The 17,677-nt window shown below is 43.4% G+C and overlaps 1 protein-coding gene across 6 annotated transcripts in view; it reads left to right on the forward strand.

Annotated features, from left to right (window-relative positions):
• PRDM2 (PR/SET domain 2) overlaps positions 1–13,134 on the forward strand; it is a 173,773-nt gene extending 160,639 nt beyond the window's left edge. For 5 of the 6 annotated variants that reach the window (XM_049877965.1, XM_049877966.1, XM_049877964.1 and 2 more), the window contains 2 exons: positions 932–1,075; positions 12,317–13,134. In XM_049877965.1, coding sequence (XP_049733922.1) covers positions 932–1,075; positions 12,317–12,342 — 170 coding nt within the window. In that variant the 3' untranslated portion in view covers positions 12,343–13,134. Of the gene's footprint in view, positions 1–931; positions 1,076–12,316 lie in introns of those variants that run through there. The other variant, XR_007516531.1, reaches the window with a different exon arrangement.
• The last annotated feature ends 4,543 nt before the right edge of the window (positions 13,135–17,677 follow it).

A 17,677-nucleotide genomic window follows, 5' to 3' on the forward strand; every position in this document is an offset into this window, starting at 1 on the left:
ACCTGGCCCTCCGTCCTACCCTACTGCACGTGATATGTAACAACACCGACCTCCCAGACACTACCTCTCTCTGTTTCTCTCGTATCAGTTTTTAAAAATTGTTTTATTGTGGTAAAATATATACATAACAAAACATTTGCCAGTTCACCGTTTTTTACACATATAGTTCAGTGACTTTGGTTGCATTCATCATGTTGTGTTGTGCAGCCATCACCATTATCTGTTCCCAAATGATTCCACCACCATTGACAGGAACTCAGTGCCCCCCAAGCTGAGACTTCCTCTTGCCCCTCCCTCCCACCTCTGGTAACCACAAATAAACTTTGGTCTGTACACATTTGCCTGTTTCGTGTAAGTGGGATCATACAATATTTGTGCTTTTGTGCCTGACTTATTTCGCTCATCATGTTTTCGAGATTTGTCCATATGGTAGCATGTATCAGGACTTCATTTCTTTTTATGGCTGAGTAATATTCCATTGTATGGATGGACCACGTTTAGATTATCCATTCGTCTGTGATGGTCCCTTATTGATGTTGGTGATGGTGGGCACTCCAGACGGGGCAGGAGGGGAGGACAGTGCCTGGAGAGGCAGGTGGAAAATGGAGCCAGGGAATGGTAGAGCTGTTGTCTTTACCAACACTTCATTTCCGGCTCACCTTCACATTCAGGAGGTCATCAGGAGGCTCTGCTCTTTGTGGTGTCTCAGAGCCCTGAGCCTCTTCAAGTGCCTCTGTCATCACCTAGGGGTGAGGTGGGGGAGAACATGGTGGATCAAGCATGGAGAAGCAAACATTGGTTGTTAAAGCTTGGATTCTGTTGGCTAAAGCAAGTCACCTGGCCTCCAGGTGGCTGGAAGTGCGATCCTGCCTGGGCCTGGGAGGTGGTGGTCTATGTCCTGGTGATGACTTGTCTTGTTCTTCCTGCACAGCTACAGTCTCCGCCTGGCATCCCGTTGCCCGCCGCCAGCAGCCCCATACATCACCAGGCAGTGTAGGAAGGTCAGGGCCCCGGCTGCAGCCCAGTTCCAGGGACCCTTCTTCAAAGAGTAGGTGCTTCACCTGCTCTCTGACAGGTATGCGGCAGGGCAGGGTGGCTCTGGGGGGAGTGGGGGTCTGGGTCTGGGTCTTGGGAGTGGGTGGAAGAAAAGGAAGGGGTGCATGTGCTCGCTGGGGTACCACCTGTATGGCAAGTGTGGTGTCAGGGCCATCCCACAGGAGGGGCGCATAGTGGCTGAGTGTGTGGACTCGACCACCTCGGTTCAAATCAAACACTGCCACTTTCTGGCTGTGGAACCTCAAGCATGTTGTTTAGTCTCCCTGAGTCTCAGTTTCCACATCTGTAAAATGGGGGCTATAATAATAGCTACTGCATAGGATGATTATGAGAGTTAAAAGTGTTAATATATGCAAAGTGCTTAGAACACAGTGCCTGGCACATATATTCCAACTCATAGCGACCCTGTAGGACAGAGTAGAACTGCCTCATAGGGTTTCTAAGGAGAGGCTGGTGGAACTGCCGATATTTTGGTTAGTAGCTATAGCTCTTAACCAGGTCCCTAGTCAGCATTAGGTTTAAGTATTAGTTATCATTATCATAATAATTATAATCATAATACTCAGCACTTAGTTGAGACTTCCAGAGGCTTTAAGTCCAAAAAAAAGATTATGGACGCCCTGGTTGCCCAGTGGTTCAGCACTCGGCTGCCAACTGAAAGGTCAGTGGCTGGAATTGGCTGGAACCTACCAGCTGCTCTGCAGAAGAAAGATGCAGCAGTCTACCTCTGTGAAGATTACAGCCTTGTAAACCGTATGGGACAGTTCTACTCTGTCCTATAGGGTCACTATGAGTTGGAATTGACTCGATGGCAATGAGTTTTTTTATTCCCAAAATAAGGAGCCCTGGCGGCTCAGTGGTTAAGCACTTGGCTGCTAACCAAAAGGTTGGCAGTTCAAAGCCCCCAGCTGCTCCATGGGAGAAAGACCTGGTGATCTGCTCCCATAAAGATTACAGCCTAGGAAACCCTATGGGGGCAGTTCTATTCTGTCCTATAGGGTCACTATGAGTTGGAATCAACTCTACAGCACCCAAAACAACAAAACATTCCCACGATGTGTTTGAAAGTAAAAATAAAACTAATTCATAAAATATAAAGTGTAGACCTACATTGAGCCAAAATTGCCTCCTTCTAGATTTTCTGATGGCATAAACCTGGAGTCACTCATTGAAGCCAGGCTTTTCTTACTTGGGGTGCTGCCTGACTCAAAAGTAGGCTTGGGCCTCCCTGTTGGGGATACAGCACATCTACACTCATTTTGTCCACAGTGCCGGCACCTCAAAGTGTTATCAGAGGACCCTGTGTGTTTCAGAACCAATTAAAAATACAGACTGCAGGGTCTCACTCCTAATTTACTAAACAAACATTTTGGTGGGTGGGCCTGGGAATCTTCATTAGCAGGTGGTCCTGTGGTTCTGGGTTACACTCAAGTTTGGGGGTACCTGCTTAATGCTCAGCTCAGAGGGCTTTGGTTTGGCAAGCAGGGCTGAACCACCTGCCAGCGCTGTGTGTTTGGAATGAGAATGTAGTTGTTCAAGGCAAGAATGGATTGAATTCTGAAACTCTGGGGTCTTTTGTGTTATACAATAAAACCTGTGAAAGTCAGAACCTGTGTAAGGTGGAAACCTGTAAGAGAAGGAAAACGGAAATATTTTCCGCTAGTAAGACTGTACCCTGTCAAAGGTAGAAAACTTTTGAGACCTGGAAAAACAAGGTAATCCTGTCGAGTTTTGAGTTTCAGCTCTCACAGGTTTCACTATACTCGAAGCAAAGACCCTCCCCCTTCTCCTTGTCTCTTTCCCTCCTCTGCCTCCCAGTAGCTTACCCAGTCCTCCCTTCCTTAAGCAGTTGGAGTTTCTGGACTTGGCCTTATTCCTCTGGGAGTTGGGGGAGGGAATGAAAAGAAATCAGCTTCCCCAGGGAGTCTGTTGTCCACAGCCGGAACTGAGCCTCCCCCTCTGGAAGCACCTGCTCCTGAGACAGGACCTGACCCTGAGCCAGGAGTCCTACAGAGCAAAGTTGGAATAGACACTGATTAGCCTGGAACTGAAGGGCCCTTGGAGATAGACCCTGCCCCCCGCCTATTATATAGATGGAAAAATTGAGGTCAGGAGAGGAGAGGCTTGGTTAGAGTCTTCCAGAGGTGGGAAGCAGTGCCAGAGTGAGCCACAGGCTCCTGACTCTGGGTCCCATGCGTGTCCTGGGACCCTCTCTGTGGTGGTGGCTCCTGCAGAGACCTCAGTGTTGTTGGGTACCCAGGGCATGGTTTCCGCTCCAGGGCAGGAGTCCTGTGCAGCCAAAGGGCGAGCCAGGTGCAACTAGACTGAGTCCTGAACGGACTGGGGCGTTTGCATTGGCCACCGCAGTGGCAGCTGTGATGACGTGATAAACACGGGTGTTTGCCAAGTCTTACTAACCCAGGTTTTCCTCTGGGGCAGGAGCACGGTCATGGGCTTCTTTTCCTTACTTTCAAACGTATACAGCTTCCCAAGCTAAGAGCTCAAATGAATAGAGATCTAATTTCCTCTGTGTCTGCAGCTAACAGCTTCTATTTGCTTACCAACAATGAATGTTCCTAACTCAACAGTTTAATTTCTAAGTGCCTGAAGCTTGCTGCTTAAAATCTTATGTAACGCTTTTCTATTTTTCAAATCTGTAGTTACAACAAGCATGTGTTACGTATATTATTTTAAGTGGCTTTTTTAAAAAAAAAAATTTTTTTTTTTCTTTAAAGTAACATCTATTTGTTCTGTTTAGCACTGTTCCAGAGTGATTTTTTAAAATGCCATAGCGTAGGATTTTAGTGTGTCAAAGAGTGTGCAGGTCTCATCCGTATTTTACAGATGGACAGGTGGCAGAACTGGGCCCAGAACTCAGGGCTTCCAACTCTCAATGTGCCTGATGGATTTAAGTGGTCCATGCCACCTGTCCTCCAAAATTCTATGCAAAATTGTGCGTGTATATGGGCTTTGCACTGAGAAAAGGATGATATCATCAAAGGTCCCGTGACCCATGACTGCTCTTGACCCTGTTGCCCTTTCCAGATTAAATGTGGTGCAGCAGAGGTGTGGAAGGAGCCCTCGTGGTGCAATGGTTATGTGCTTGGCTGCTAACCAAAAGGTTGGCAGTTTGAACCTACCCAGCAGCTCTGTGGGAGAAAGACCTGGCGATCTGCTTCTGTAAAGATTACAGCCAAGAAAACTCTATGGGGCAGTTCTACTCTGTAACACACAGAGTTGCTGTGAGTCAAAAATAGACTCATTGGTACCTAACAACAACAACAACAGAGGTGTGGACAGTCTGAACTTGGTGAGGTACAAACATGGAAGAGCTTGGTTTCCCCTCCAATCCCTGCTTCTACCACCCTCTGTTGTACTTTCCTGGGCTTTAAGGACATCTCAGCCAAGGCCCAGAACTTTTTAGTCATTTTTAGGTATAAAAAAATACTGTACAACTACAATGGGATACCACTTCACAACCACTAAAAAAAAAAAAAAAAAAAAAAAAAACTAGTGCCATCGAGATGGCTATTATAAAAACAAAACAAAATCAGAAATAACAAATGTTGGTGAGAGTGTGGAGAAATTGGAACCCACATCCACTGCTGGTGGGAATGTAAAATGGTGCGGCTGCTGCTGAAAACAGTTTGGTGGTTCCTCAAAAAGTTAAATATAGAACTACCATAAATCAAAAAAACAAAAACAAAAAAACCCCAAACCTATTGCCATTGAATTGATTCTAACTCATAGCGACCCTACAGGACAGAGTAGAATTGCCTCATAGGGTTTCCAAGGAGTGGCTGGTGAATTCGAACTGTCAACCTTTTGTTTAGCAGCCGAGCTCTTAACCACTGTGCAATCAGCGCTCCAAGAACTACCATATGACCCAGCAATTCCACTCCTAGGTATGTACCCCAAAGAACTGAAAGCAGGGACTCAAACAGACACCTGTATGCCAATATTCATTGCAGCATCATTCACAGTAGCCAAAAGGTAGAAACAACCTAAATGTCCATCAAGAGATGGATGGATAAAGAAAACGTGGTACATACATACAATGGAATAGTATTTGACCATGAAGAGAAATGAAGTCTGATACCTGCTACAACATGGATGAACCTTGAAAACATGCTAAGTAAAAGAAGCCAGACATAAAAGGACAAATATCACATAGTTCCACTTACTTGAAATATCTAGAATAGACAAATCCATCCAGACAAAAGAAGACCAGTGGTTACCAGGAGCTGAGGAAGAGGGGAATGAGGAGATTTAAAAAATTAATTAAAAAACAACAACAAAAAAGTACCACACAACCCAGTTCAGTATGGAACTTCCATGCACATCCTATTTCATCCCTATCTCTTTCCCACCCTCTGGGCCAGTGGGATTTCAGCCCAAGGGTCTAAGAGGCTCAGCCAAGGGAAAAGATAAGAGCCTCTCATTTGTCTGGCAGCTGTGGCTGCTCCTTTGGTTGGGACGGCTGGCCTTGGCACTCTGTGTGGGACAGGCACCCAGTGCTGGTCCTCTCATAGGCCAGTTCTTCAGGGGTTCCAGGGGCTGGGGTCAGGTAGGAGGTGGCAGGGGGTCTTCCCCTGCCCATCTTCCCCATATGAGAGCTCCATTCTGGGGTACATTCTTCTAACTCCCCTAGCTCCTGTCCCCAGTGTTCCATACCACAGCCCCTACTGCTGACACTCCCTCGTTGGAGGGCTGCCCTCTCCTGTGGGGGACTGGCAAGGTGGCTTTGGGGATCCCTCCTGACTCGCAGAAAACTCACACTGCTGGCCAGGCCAGGCAAGGGAATGTCATGGCTCAGCTCCCCGACTGGCCCCTCCCTCTTTCTTTTCTCACCTTCCTGAGATAGGCATGGGCAGGAGGGCCGGTCTGCTGGGGAAGGGGGCTACTTCTCTCACAGGCACCCTCTCTCCAAGACCCTGCACAGAGTACCGACCTATTCCAGTATGAACCTGAGAGAGAGAGAGAGAAAGGGAGGGAGTGTGTATGTGAGTGCACGTCCGCTTCCTGCAGCTCTCATTTCAGCCCCATCGAGAGGCTTCAGGGACTGGGACTGACGTAGTATAGTGGTTAAGTGCGGTTTCTGGAGCTGAATCCTGGCTGTGGACTTATTAGCTACACCTGTGGCAGGTGCTTCACTCCTCCGTGTTACCATTTGCCCATCTGTGAAGTGGGGTTAATAATTAAACCCTCCCTCAAGGGTAGGTTGTGAGGGTTACATAGGTTAGTACATGAAAATCATGTAGTAAACTGTCTACTTAGTAGTAACCTTTCTATGAATCAGAGCTGCCGTTATTAAGAGTATTATTACTCTCAACAAATTATTATAATAGTTACATTTCATAAAGATTATACCCTAGAAAACCCTATGGGGCAGTTCTAATCTGTCCTATAGGGTTGCTATGAGTCAGAATTGACTTTATGTCACACAACAACAACATATATTACTTACAAAAAACCAAAACCAAACCCATTGCTGTCTAGTCGATGCTGACTCATAGCAACCCTATAGGACAGAGTAGAACTGCCCCATAGAGTTCCCAAGTAGTGGCTGGTGGATTCAAACTGCCGACCTTTTGGTTAACAGACAGGCTTTTAACCTCTGTACCACCAGGACTCCGTAAGATACATATATATGTATATATCCACTCTCATCTGTCAGTTTGTCATACTGTGGTAGTTTGTGTGTTACTGTGATGCTGGAAGCTATGCCACTGGTATTTCAAATAGCAGGAGGGTCACCCATGGTGGACAGGCTTCAGCAGAGCTTCCAGACTAAGACAGACTAGGAAAGACCTGGCAGTCTACTTCTGGAAAAAAAAAAAAAATAGCCAGTGAAAACCTTATGAATAGCAGTGGAACATTGTTTCATATACTGCTGGAGATGACCTCCTCAGATTGGAAGGCAATCAAAATACAACTGGGGAAGAACTGCCTCCTCAAAGTAGAGCCAACCTTAATGACTTGGACAGAGTCAGGCTTTTGGGACCTTCATCTGCTGATGGGGTACAACTCAAAATGAGAAGAAACAGCTGCAAACATCCATTAAAAATTGGAATCTGAAATGTAAGAATTAAAAATCTAGGAAAATTAGAAGTTGTCAAAAATGAAATGGAACACATAAGCATCAATATCCTAGGTATTAGTGAGCTGAAATGGACTGGTATTGGCCATTTTGAATAGGACAATCTTATGGTCTACTATACCGGGAATGACAAATTGAAAAGGAATGGTATCACGTTCATTGACGAAAAGAACATTTCAAGATCTATCCTGAAGTACAACTCTGCCAATGACAGGATAATATCCATATACCTACAAGGAAGACCAATTAATACAACTATTATTTAAATTTACACACCAACCGCTAATGCCAAAGATGAAGAAATTGAAGATTTTTACCAACTTCAGTCTGAAATGGATCAAACATGCAATCAAGATGCATTGAAAACTACTGGTGATTGGAATGTGAAAGATGGAAACAAAGAAGAAGGATCGGTAGTTGGAAAATATGGCCTTGGTGAGAGAAACGATGCCTGAGGTCGCATGATGGAATTTTGCAAGACCAATGACTTCTTCACTGCAAATACCTTTTTTCACTAACATAAACGGTGACTGTACAGATGGACTTCACCAGGTGGAATACATAAGAATCAAGTTGACTACATCTGTGGAAATAGACAATGGAGAAGCTCAGTATCAGTCAGAACAAGGCGAGGGGACAACTGCTGAACAGACCATCAATTGCTCATATGCAAGTTCAAGTTGAAGTTGAAGAAAATTGAAACGAGTCCACAAGAACCAAAATACCACCTGAATTTAGAGACCATCTCAGGAATCGATTTGTTGCATTGAACATTAATGACCAAAGACCAGATGAGTTGTGGAATGACATCAAGTATATCATACGTGAAGAAAATAAAAGGTCATTAAAAAGACAGGAAAGAAAGAGAAGACCAAAATGTATGTCAGAAGACTCTGAAACTTACTTTTGAACATAGAGTGGTTAAAGCAAATGGAAGAAATGAGGAAGTAAAAGAGCTGAACAGAAGATTTCAAAGGGTGGCTCAAGAAGACACAGTAAAGTATTATAATGACACGTGCAAAGACCTGGAGATAGAAAACCAAAAGGGAAGAACATGCTGAGCATTCCTCAAGTTGAAAGAACTGAAGAAAAATTTAAGCCTCTAGTTGCAATATTGAAGGATTTTTATGGGCAAAATATTGAATGATGCAGGAAGCATCGAAAGAAGATGAATCCACAGAGTCGTACCAAAAATAATTGTTTGACGTTCAACCATTTCAAGAGGTAGCATATGATCAAGAACCAATGGTACTGAAGAAAGAGGTCCAAGCTGCACTGAAAAAAAAGGCACTGGCAAAAATCGTCTCCAGGAATTGACAGAATACTGAAATGTTTCAACAAATGGATGCAGCGTTGGAGGCACTCACTTGTCTATGCCAAAAAATTTGGAAGACAGCTACCTACCTGGTCAACCAACTGGATGAGATTCATATTTGTGCCCATTCAAAAGAAAGGTGAGCCAAAAGAATGTGAAAATTATCGAACAAGATCATTAATATCACATGCAAGTAAAATTTTGTGAAGATCATTCAAAAGAGGTTGCAGCAGTCCATTGACAGGGAGCTACAGAAATTCAAGCTGGACTCAGAAGAGGATATGGAGGGAGGGATCAGATGAATCTTGGCTGAAAGAGAATACCAGAAATATGTTTGCATGTGCTTTATTGTCTGTGCAAAGGCATTTGACTGTGGGGATCATAACAAATTATGGATAACATTGTGAAGAATGTTATGGGTTACGTTAAATGCTCTGAGAATTCTAGAACACTTAATTGTCCTTATGAGGAACCTGTACATAGATCAAAAGGCAATTGTTTGAACAGAACAAGGAGACGCTCTGAGGATTAAAATCAGGAAAGGTGTGTGTCAGGGTTGTATCCTTTCACTATACTTATTCAATCTGTATGCTAAGCAGATAATCTGATAAACTGGCGTATGTGAAGAATACAGCATCAGGATTGGAAGAAGACTCATTAACAAACCTCGATATGCAGATGATAGAACCTTCCTTGCTGAAAGTGAAGAGGGCTTAAAGCACTTACTGATGAAGATCAAAGACTACAGCCTTCAGTACAGATTACACCACAATGTAAAGAAAGCAAACACCCTCACAACTGGATCAATAAGCAACATCATGATAGACAGAAAATTTTGAAGTCGTCAAGGATTTCATTTTGCTTTAATCCATAATCAGTGGCCATGGAAACAGCAGTCAAGAAGTCAAATGGCTTACTGCATTGGGCAAATTTGCTACAAAAGATTGTTTAAAGTGTTAAAAAGCAAAGCTGTCACTTTGAGGACTAAGGTCTGCCTGATCCAAGCCATAGAATTTTCAGTCGCCTCATATGCATGTGAAAGCTGGACAGTGAATAAGGAAGACCAAAAAAGAATTGATGGCTTCTAATTATGGCGTTGGGGAAGAATATTGAATATACCATGGACTGCCGGAAGAATGAACAAATCTGTCATGGAAAAAGTACAGCCAGAATGCTCCTTAGAAGTGAGAATGGCGTGATCGTCTCATGTACTTTGGACAAGTTATCAGCAGGGACGAGTCGCTAGAGAGGGACATCATGCTTGTTAAAGTAGAGGGTCAACAAAAAAGAGGAAGACCCTCAACAAATGAATTGGCACAGTGGCTACAACAGTGGGCTCAAACGTAGCAAAAATTGTGAGGATGATGCAGGACCAGGCAGAATTTCATTCTTTTGTGCATAGGGTTGCTACAAGTTGGAACTGACTCAGGAACATTTAACAACAACAACATACTGTATTATATATTATTATAATATAATAGTATTAACAATAATTATAATAGTAGTTATTATGAACAGTACTAATAATAGTTATTAGTAGTAATAGGAATAGTAAAGTGGTTAGGCCCTCCTGGTGAGAGAACTGAACCCCAGAACTAGGCCCAGCCTCATTCTAGCCTCATATTTGACCCAATGACACCCAAATGTTATTAAATGGTCACCCATGCCCAGCTCTGTGCCGAGCACTGTGAATATGGTTTCTATGGAGGAACCATGTAGGCAAAACCATCCCCACCTATTAGAAAGAGCTCACAGGCTATGAAGTCTGTGGGACCTGGGTTTAAGTCTCACCTCTGCCACTCATCATCAGTCTGACCTTGCAACTGTTATTTCCCCTCCCTGAACCTCCTTTTCTTTATGTATAAAATGGGGGCTCGTGTCACCTGCCACTAGACTTGCACCACCAGGGCTCCTTATGTATACCCTAGGACCCAACAATATACCAGGGATACATTCAATATAAATGTGTACATGTGTGTACAAGAAGACATATACAAGAATGTTTATGTATACCCCACAGCCACATGTTTCCACTCAGCAGAAACGTGTATACGTGCACCATGGTGTCTTGTAGACACATACAGGAATGTGTATAGCACTCACAGTAGTCACAAACTGGAAACTACCCAGTTGTCCATCACAAGTGGAATAGGTGGAAAAATTATGGCATATTTCTACCATAGAATACTATACAGCAATGAGATGGAAAGAACTATGACCTCATGCTTGAAATGGATGAATATCACAAACATAATGTGAAGTGGGAGAAGCCAGACACAAAAGGATATATACTGACTGTCTTAGGTATCTAGTACTGCTGTACCACAAGTGGGTGGCTTTAACAAAGAGAAAATTAATTTCCTCACAGTAAAGTAGGCTAAAAGTCCAAATTCAGGGTGTCAGCTCTACGGGAAGGCTTTCTATGTTGACTCTTGAGGAAGGTCCTTATCATCAGTCTTCCCCTGGACTAGGAGCTTCTCCATGCAGTAACCCCGGGTCCAAAGACACACTCTGCTCCCAGCACTGCTTTCTTGGTGGTATGAGTTCCCCCTATCTCTCTGCTTCCTTCTCTCTTTTATATCTCAAAAGTGATTGGCTTAAAACACAATCTAATCTTGTAGATTGAGTCCTGCCTCATCAACATAACTGCCGCCTATCCCTCCCTCCCCCCGCCAGTAACATCATAGAGGCAGGATTTCCAACACATAGGAAAATCACATCAGATGACAAAATGGTGGACAATCACATAATACTGGGAATCATGGCCCAGCCAAATTGATACACACATTTTGGGGGGACAGAATTCAATTCATGACACTGACTATTTATCTAAGTTAAAAAAGATGGGCAAAACCATTCCATGGTGATAGAGGTCTGGGTGGTGGTTATCCTTAGGGGTGAGAAATGTTCCTTAAGTTGGTGTCTTTAAAGAACAGAAATTTATTGTTTCAGTTTTGGAGTTTAGAAGTCCAAATTCATGGCATCAGCTCTAGGTTAGGGTCTTTCCTTGTTGGTACCCCCAGGAGCTCCTTGGCATTCCTTTGTGTATTCCTTGGCATTCTTTGACGTCTCTTTCCCCCTGTGTGTGTGTCTGTGTTATAACTCAGAAGTGATTAGGCTTTAGTATCTATGCTATTCTGGGATGGCCTCATTAACATGACAAAAGAAAAACCCTGGTTCTAAACAGGATCACCTCTACAGTACAGGGGCCAGGACTTAAATACATATTTTTATGGATACAATTCAATCCACAGCGGGACGGGGAGTGTTAGTGATTATCTTGAAAGGGGACAGGGAAGGTGGTGGCTAATGGGAAGCTGTTAATCTGTTTCTTGAGCTGGGTGCTGCTTACACAGGTGTGTTCACTGTGAAAATTTATCAAGCTGTGCTTTTCTCTGTATGTGTGATATACTTCAATAAGCAGTTTGGTTAAAAATAACTTGAATGAGATAATGCATGAACAGCCCACAGTAGGGTCTGAATATGTGGCCACCATTATTATTTGTATCAGTTTTGGAGGAAGTACAGCCAGAATATTCCCTAGAAGTGAAGATGGCAAGACTTCATCTTGCTTACGTTGGACACGTCATCAGGAGGGACCAATTGCTGGAGAAGGACATCATGCTTGGCAAAGTAGAGGGTCAATGAAAAAGAGGGAGATATTCAATGAGATGGAGTGACACAATGGCTGTAACAATGAGCTCAAACATACCAGCAATTGTGAGGATGGTTCAGGACTGGGCAATGTTTTGTTCTGTTGTACATAAGATCACTATGATTTGGCGCTGACACAATGAAAGCTAACAACAACAGTGTTATTATTTCTCTTTTCTTTTTCTCCTCAGCACCTGAAGTGACCTGGAACCAGTAAAGCCAAAGGGACTGGCGGTCTGCCCAGCACAGAGTACCAACCCATTCCAGTGTGAGCCTGCAAGAGAAAGGGAGGGAGCGTGTGTTGTGTGTGTGTGTGTGTATGCGCGTGTGTGTGAGTACGTATGCATGAGTGGTCCTCAAAGAGGGGTCCTGAACCCCAGGGAGGCAGCATGGCAGCTGATTCCACCCCGCCCTCTGGGGTGATGCTGGAGTGCAGCCCTCCTGGGCCATGTTCTGCAGCTCAGCTTTCCTGTTGGGGTGGGACCCCTCCTACTATGCAATTTTTCAAGAGCTCCTTGGCCCTTCTGTTTGCTTCTCCAATTGTCTTTTGCCACTGTGGGGACTTTGGTCTGGCTCAGGGGTCTGCATCACTCCTGTCCAAGGAGGCCCTTCAGGAGAAGCCAACTTCCCCTTCATTACTACCCCACCCCCTGGTGTCCCTCTCCCTGTACATCTCTGGGAATCAGTATCGTGTAGACACATTGCAGCCTTTCTGGAACATTCCCCTTGGCTGTAGCTCTTGGAAAACTCTTGTCCTGGCCTAAGCAAACTGAGCTGTTGGCTCCTGAGTCATTTCCAGATTAGAGATTCGAGTCAGACCATTGGTCTTGAGTCTCTGCAGAGAAATCCAGAGCAGGTGCATCTGAGAGAAAGACATTGTGTCCTTTTATAGATCCTGCTCCTCCCTGGGCAGGGCAGTTGGGTGGTACGTGGGGGCAGGGGGCATCTCCTGTGCACTCTGTACCTCACCTGGTAGGCTCATAGACACCTTTAGCATCTGAGCTTCTCCAATGAGCAAATGGAAACAAAAAAACAATTGGGAAATGAAAAATAAAGTTGGAGAATTCAAAAGCACAGGGGTGAAGGCAAAAGACATTTCCAGAGACAATAAATCACCTGCCAGGGAGTGATGGGTTGACTCCTGCTCTCTGGTGAAACAGTCCATGTCTCGGAGAAACGGGTGAGCTGAGCTAGGAGTTGAGACCTAGCTCAGTGAAGTTCTTGGGTTTTGTGCCTTTGGAGCAGATCCCGGATGAGGATGTCTGAGGCCACTTTGGTGCTGTTTCCTCAGCTTCATTTTCAGTAGTGATGTCTCAAACCCCAGGTCGAAGGGAGAACTTTGAAGAGTACGAGCTGTCACACAATAAAGGGATTTTTTTTTTCAGGGCTACTATGGTTGATCTTGCAACTCTGTAAATTTGTATGTAGACACTTTTAAAGGCACGTATTTATGTCCCTGACTGTAAATGCCCCCATTTTTAAAGTTTTATAACTTGTGTTATTTAATTAATCGACTGGCTGAAGTATGGGGTCTGATATTGGTCCAGGAGAAGGGTCTTATGAGATCCCCACATGGGCAGAAAAATATCCTTGGCCTACGTCACAGTGTTCACATTTTCCACCCGAGTAAAAACTGTCATTAGTTTTCAGTTTTCACAAACTGGAATCCTTTTGCCCGCTCCAAAAATGAACCCTCACAAGCATGAAAAATTGTGGCTGTTCCTTATCCTCATGACAAAATTTTGTCCCATAAATGTTCACACTCCTGAACTATACCCTTTCCTCTCAGTTCTTGAGGGTTTTCAAGCCCTTTCAGCAGCAAAGAAAGCTCATGAACCCAAAGCCTCAAAAATCACCTTTGGCCAATGGTAAATTCTGGAAATTGTTGCTGGGGGCTTGGGGATACTCATTTTTGCATGTGCAAATGTGCTGGTCACCCTTCAACACTCTCAGACTGTCCTAAGAACTGATGCAATTGTTCCAATAATGATAAAAAGGGGGGGTCATTTTAAAAAGAGTGGTGTTTCCTGGTCAGTGGTGGTCTTCAAGGGTGGGTTTGGATGATGGAAGAAGACAGTCCTGTATCTGCCATGTGAAGATCATTAACAATAAAAGTGTGAAGAGCGAGCGCTTGTAAGGAAAAAGTGTGGGAGTGATCATTTTGGTGTCTGTGTTTGATTTCTTCCATTTTGGGGATTTCTGTGCCAATGGGATAGAAATGGGATGGGAGTCCCAGAAAGCTCCATACCATCAATGGGAGAAACCAAAGGTTTAGAGTAAATTCACTGTGGGAGGGCCCTACCTGGTAAGTAAGGCTGCTTAGCCTTCAGACCACCCTCCCACCTCCCCGCCACACTGTCTTGAAGTCCACCATTAAGTCATTTTGCTAAGACCAGAAAGGCCTCTTGTGGTTGACAGTATATTCTTTTCTTTAAACAGCTTTGTTGAGATCTAATTCAAATACCATGCAATTTATCCATTTAAATGTACACATCAGTGGTTTTTAGTATACTCACAGAGTCATGTAACCATCACACAATAAATTGTAGAACATTTTCATTGCCTTCAATGGAACCTCATACCCCTTAATCACTCCACATTTCCTTCCAAGGCTTCCTAGTCCTGTTGTTGTATGCTGTTGAGTCAATTTTCAACTCATAATGACCACATGAGACTGAGTAGGACTGCCAAATAGGGTTTTCTAGGCTACAATCTTTATGGAAAATTAAAAAAGATGGAATACACAGAGTCACTGTACCAAAAAGAATTGATTGGTGGCCAACCATTTCAGAAGGTAGCATATGATCAAGAACTCATAGTACTGAAGGAAGAAGTCCAAGCCGCACTGAGGGCATTGGCAAAAAACATGGCTACAATAATTGATGAAATACCAACTGAAATGTTTAAACAAAGTGATACAACATTGGAAGCACTCACTTGTCTATGCAAAGAAACTTGGAAGGCAGTTTTCTGGCCATTGCCTGAAACAGACCCACATTTGTGCCATTTCAAAGAGTGGTGATCCAACGGAATGCAGAAGTCATTGGACAATATCATTAATATCACATGCAAGTAAAATTTTGCTGAAGATAATCAAAAAATGGTTGCAGCCGTACATCAACAGGGAACTGCCAGAAATTTAAGCTGGATTCAGAAGAGGACGTGGAACAAGGGATATCAGTGCTGATGTCAGATGGACCTTGGCCGAAAACAGAGAATACCAGAAAGTGGTTTACCTGTGTTTTATTGACTATGGAAAGGCATTCAACTGTGTGGATCATAACAAATTATGGATAACATTGCAAAGAATGGGAATTCCAGAACACTTAATTATGCTCATGCAGAACCTGTACATAGACCAAGAGGCAGTCATTCAAACAGAACAAGGGGGTGCTGCGTGGTTTAAAATCAGGAAGGGTGTGCATCAGGGTTGTATCCTTTCATCATACTTAGTCTGTGTGCTGGACTAAATGAAGAAGAACAGGGCATCAGGATTGGAGAAAGACTCATTAACAACCTGCAATATGCAGAAGACACAACCTTCCTTGCTGAAAGCCAAGAGGACTTGAAGCACTTACTGATGAAGATCAAAGACCACAGCCTTCAGTATAGATTACACCTCAACACAAAGAAAAGAAAAATTCTCACAACTGGAACAATAAGTAACATCATGATAAATGGAGAAAATATTGAAGTTGTCAAGGATTTCTTTTTACTTGGATCCACAATCAATGCCCATGGCAGCAGCAGTCAAGAAATCAAACAATGGATTGTACTGGACAAATCTGCTGGAAAAGACTTTTTAAAGTGTTAAAAAAAAACGCAGATGTTACTTTGAGGACTAAGACGCACCTAACCAAAGACATGGTATTTTCAGTCACCTCATAGATATGTGAAAGCTGGAAAATGAATAAGGAAGACTAAAGAAGAATTGACTCATTTGAATTATGATGCTGGCAAAGAATATTGAATATATACCATGGACTACCAGAAGAATAAACAAATCTGTCTTGGAAGAAGTACAGCCAGAATGCTCCTTAAAAGTGAGGATGGTGAGACTTTGTTGTATGTACTCTGGACGTGTTTAACAGGAGGGACCAGTCCCTGGAGAAGGACATCATGTTTGGTAAAGTAGAAGGTCAGTGAAAAAGAGGAAGACCCTCTACGATTTGGATTGGTACAGTGGCTGCAATAATGGGCTCAGACATAGCAATGATTGTGAGGGTGGCATAGGACTGAAAGTGTTTCATTCTGTTGTACATGGGGTTGCTGTAAGAACCAAATAGACATGTCCAAAATACGTGAGATGAAGTCTCGCCATTCTTGCTTCCAAGGAGCACTCTGGCTGTATTTTTTCAAGACAGACTTGTTCTTTCTGGTAGTCCATGGAATATGCAATATTCTTCAACACCACAATTCAAAGGCATCAAATTCTTCTTCCTTATTCATTGTCCAGCTTTCACATGCATATGAGGCAATTGAAAATACCATGGCTTGGGTCAGGTGCATCTCGGTCTTGAAAGTGACATCTTTGCTTTTTAACACTTTAAAGAGGTCTTTTGCAGCAGATTTGCCCGATGCAATATGTCGTTTGTTTTCCTGACTGCTGCTTCCATGGGCGTTGATTGTGGACCCAAGCAAAATGAAATCCTTGACAACATCACTCTTTTCTCCATTTATCATGATGTTGCTTGTTGTTCCAGTTGTGAGGAGTTTTCTTTATGTTGAGTTGTAATCCATACTGAAGGCTGTAGTCCTCGGTCTTCATCAGTAAATGCTTCCAGTCCTCTTCACTTTCAGCAAGCAAGGTTGTGTCTTCTGCATATTACAGGTTGTTAAAGAGTCTTCCTCGAATCCTGATGCCATGTTCTTCTTCATATAGTACAGTTTCTGGGATTATAATGCTTAGCATACAGACTAAGTATGGTGAAAAGATGCAACCCTAGTGCACACCTTTCTTGAGTTGAAACCACGCAGTGTCCCCTTGTTCTGTTTGAATGACTGCCTCTTGGTCTATGTACAGGCTCTGCAAGAGCACAATTAAGTGTTCTGGAATTCCCATTCTTCGCAATGTTATCCATAATTTGTTATGATCCACACAGTCGAATGCCTTTGCATAGTCAATAAAACGCAGGTAAACATCTCTCTGGTATTCTCTGCATTTAGTCAAGATCCATCTGACATCAGCAATGATATCCCTTGTTCCATGTCCTCTTCTGAATCAGGCTTGAATTTCTGGCAGGTCCCTCTTGATGTACTGCTGCAACAACTTTTGAAAGATCCTCAGCAAAATTTTACTTGTGTGTTATATTAATGATATTGTTCGATAATTTCCACATTCTGTTGGATCACCTTTCTTCTGAGTGGGCACAAATATGGATCTCTTCCAGTCGGTTGTCCAGTTAGCTGTCTTCCAAATTTCTTGGTGTAGATGAGCGAGCACTTCCAGGGCTGCAGCTGTTTGTTGAAACATCTCAATTGGTATTCCGTCAATTCTTGGAGCCTTGTTTTTCATCAATGCCTTCAATCCATCTGGAACTTTTTCCTTCAGT

The sequence above is a fragment of the Elephas maximus genome, chromosome 3, assembly GCF_024166365.1.
Source record: "Elephas maximus indicus isolate mEleMax1 chromosome 3, mEleMax1 primary haplotype, whole genome shotgun sequence".
In the NCBI taxonomy this organism is placed as follows: Eukaryota; Metazoa; Chordata; class Mammalia; order Proboscidea; family Elephantidae; genus Elephas; species Elephas maximus.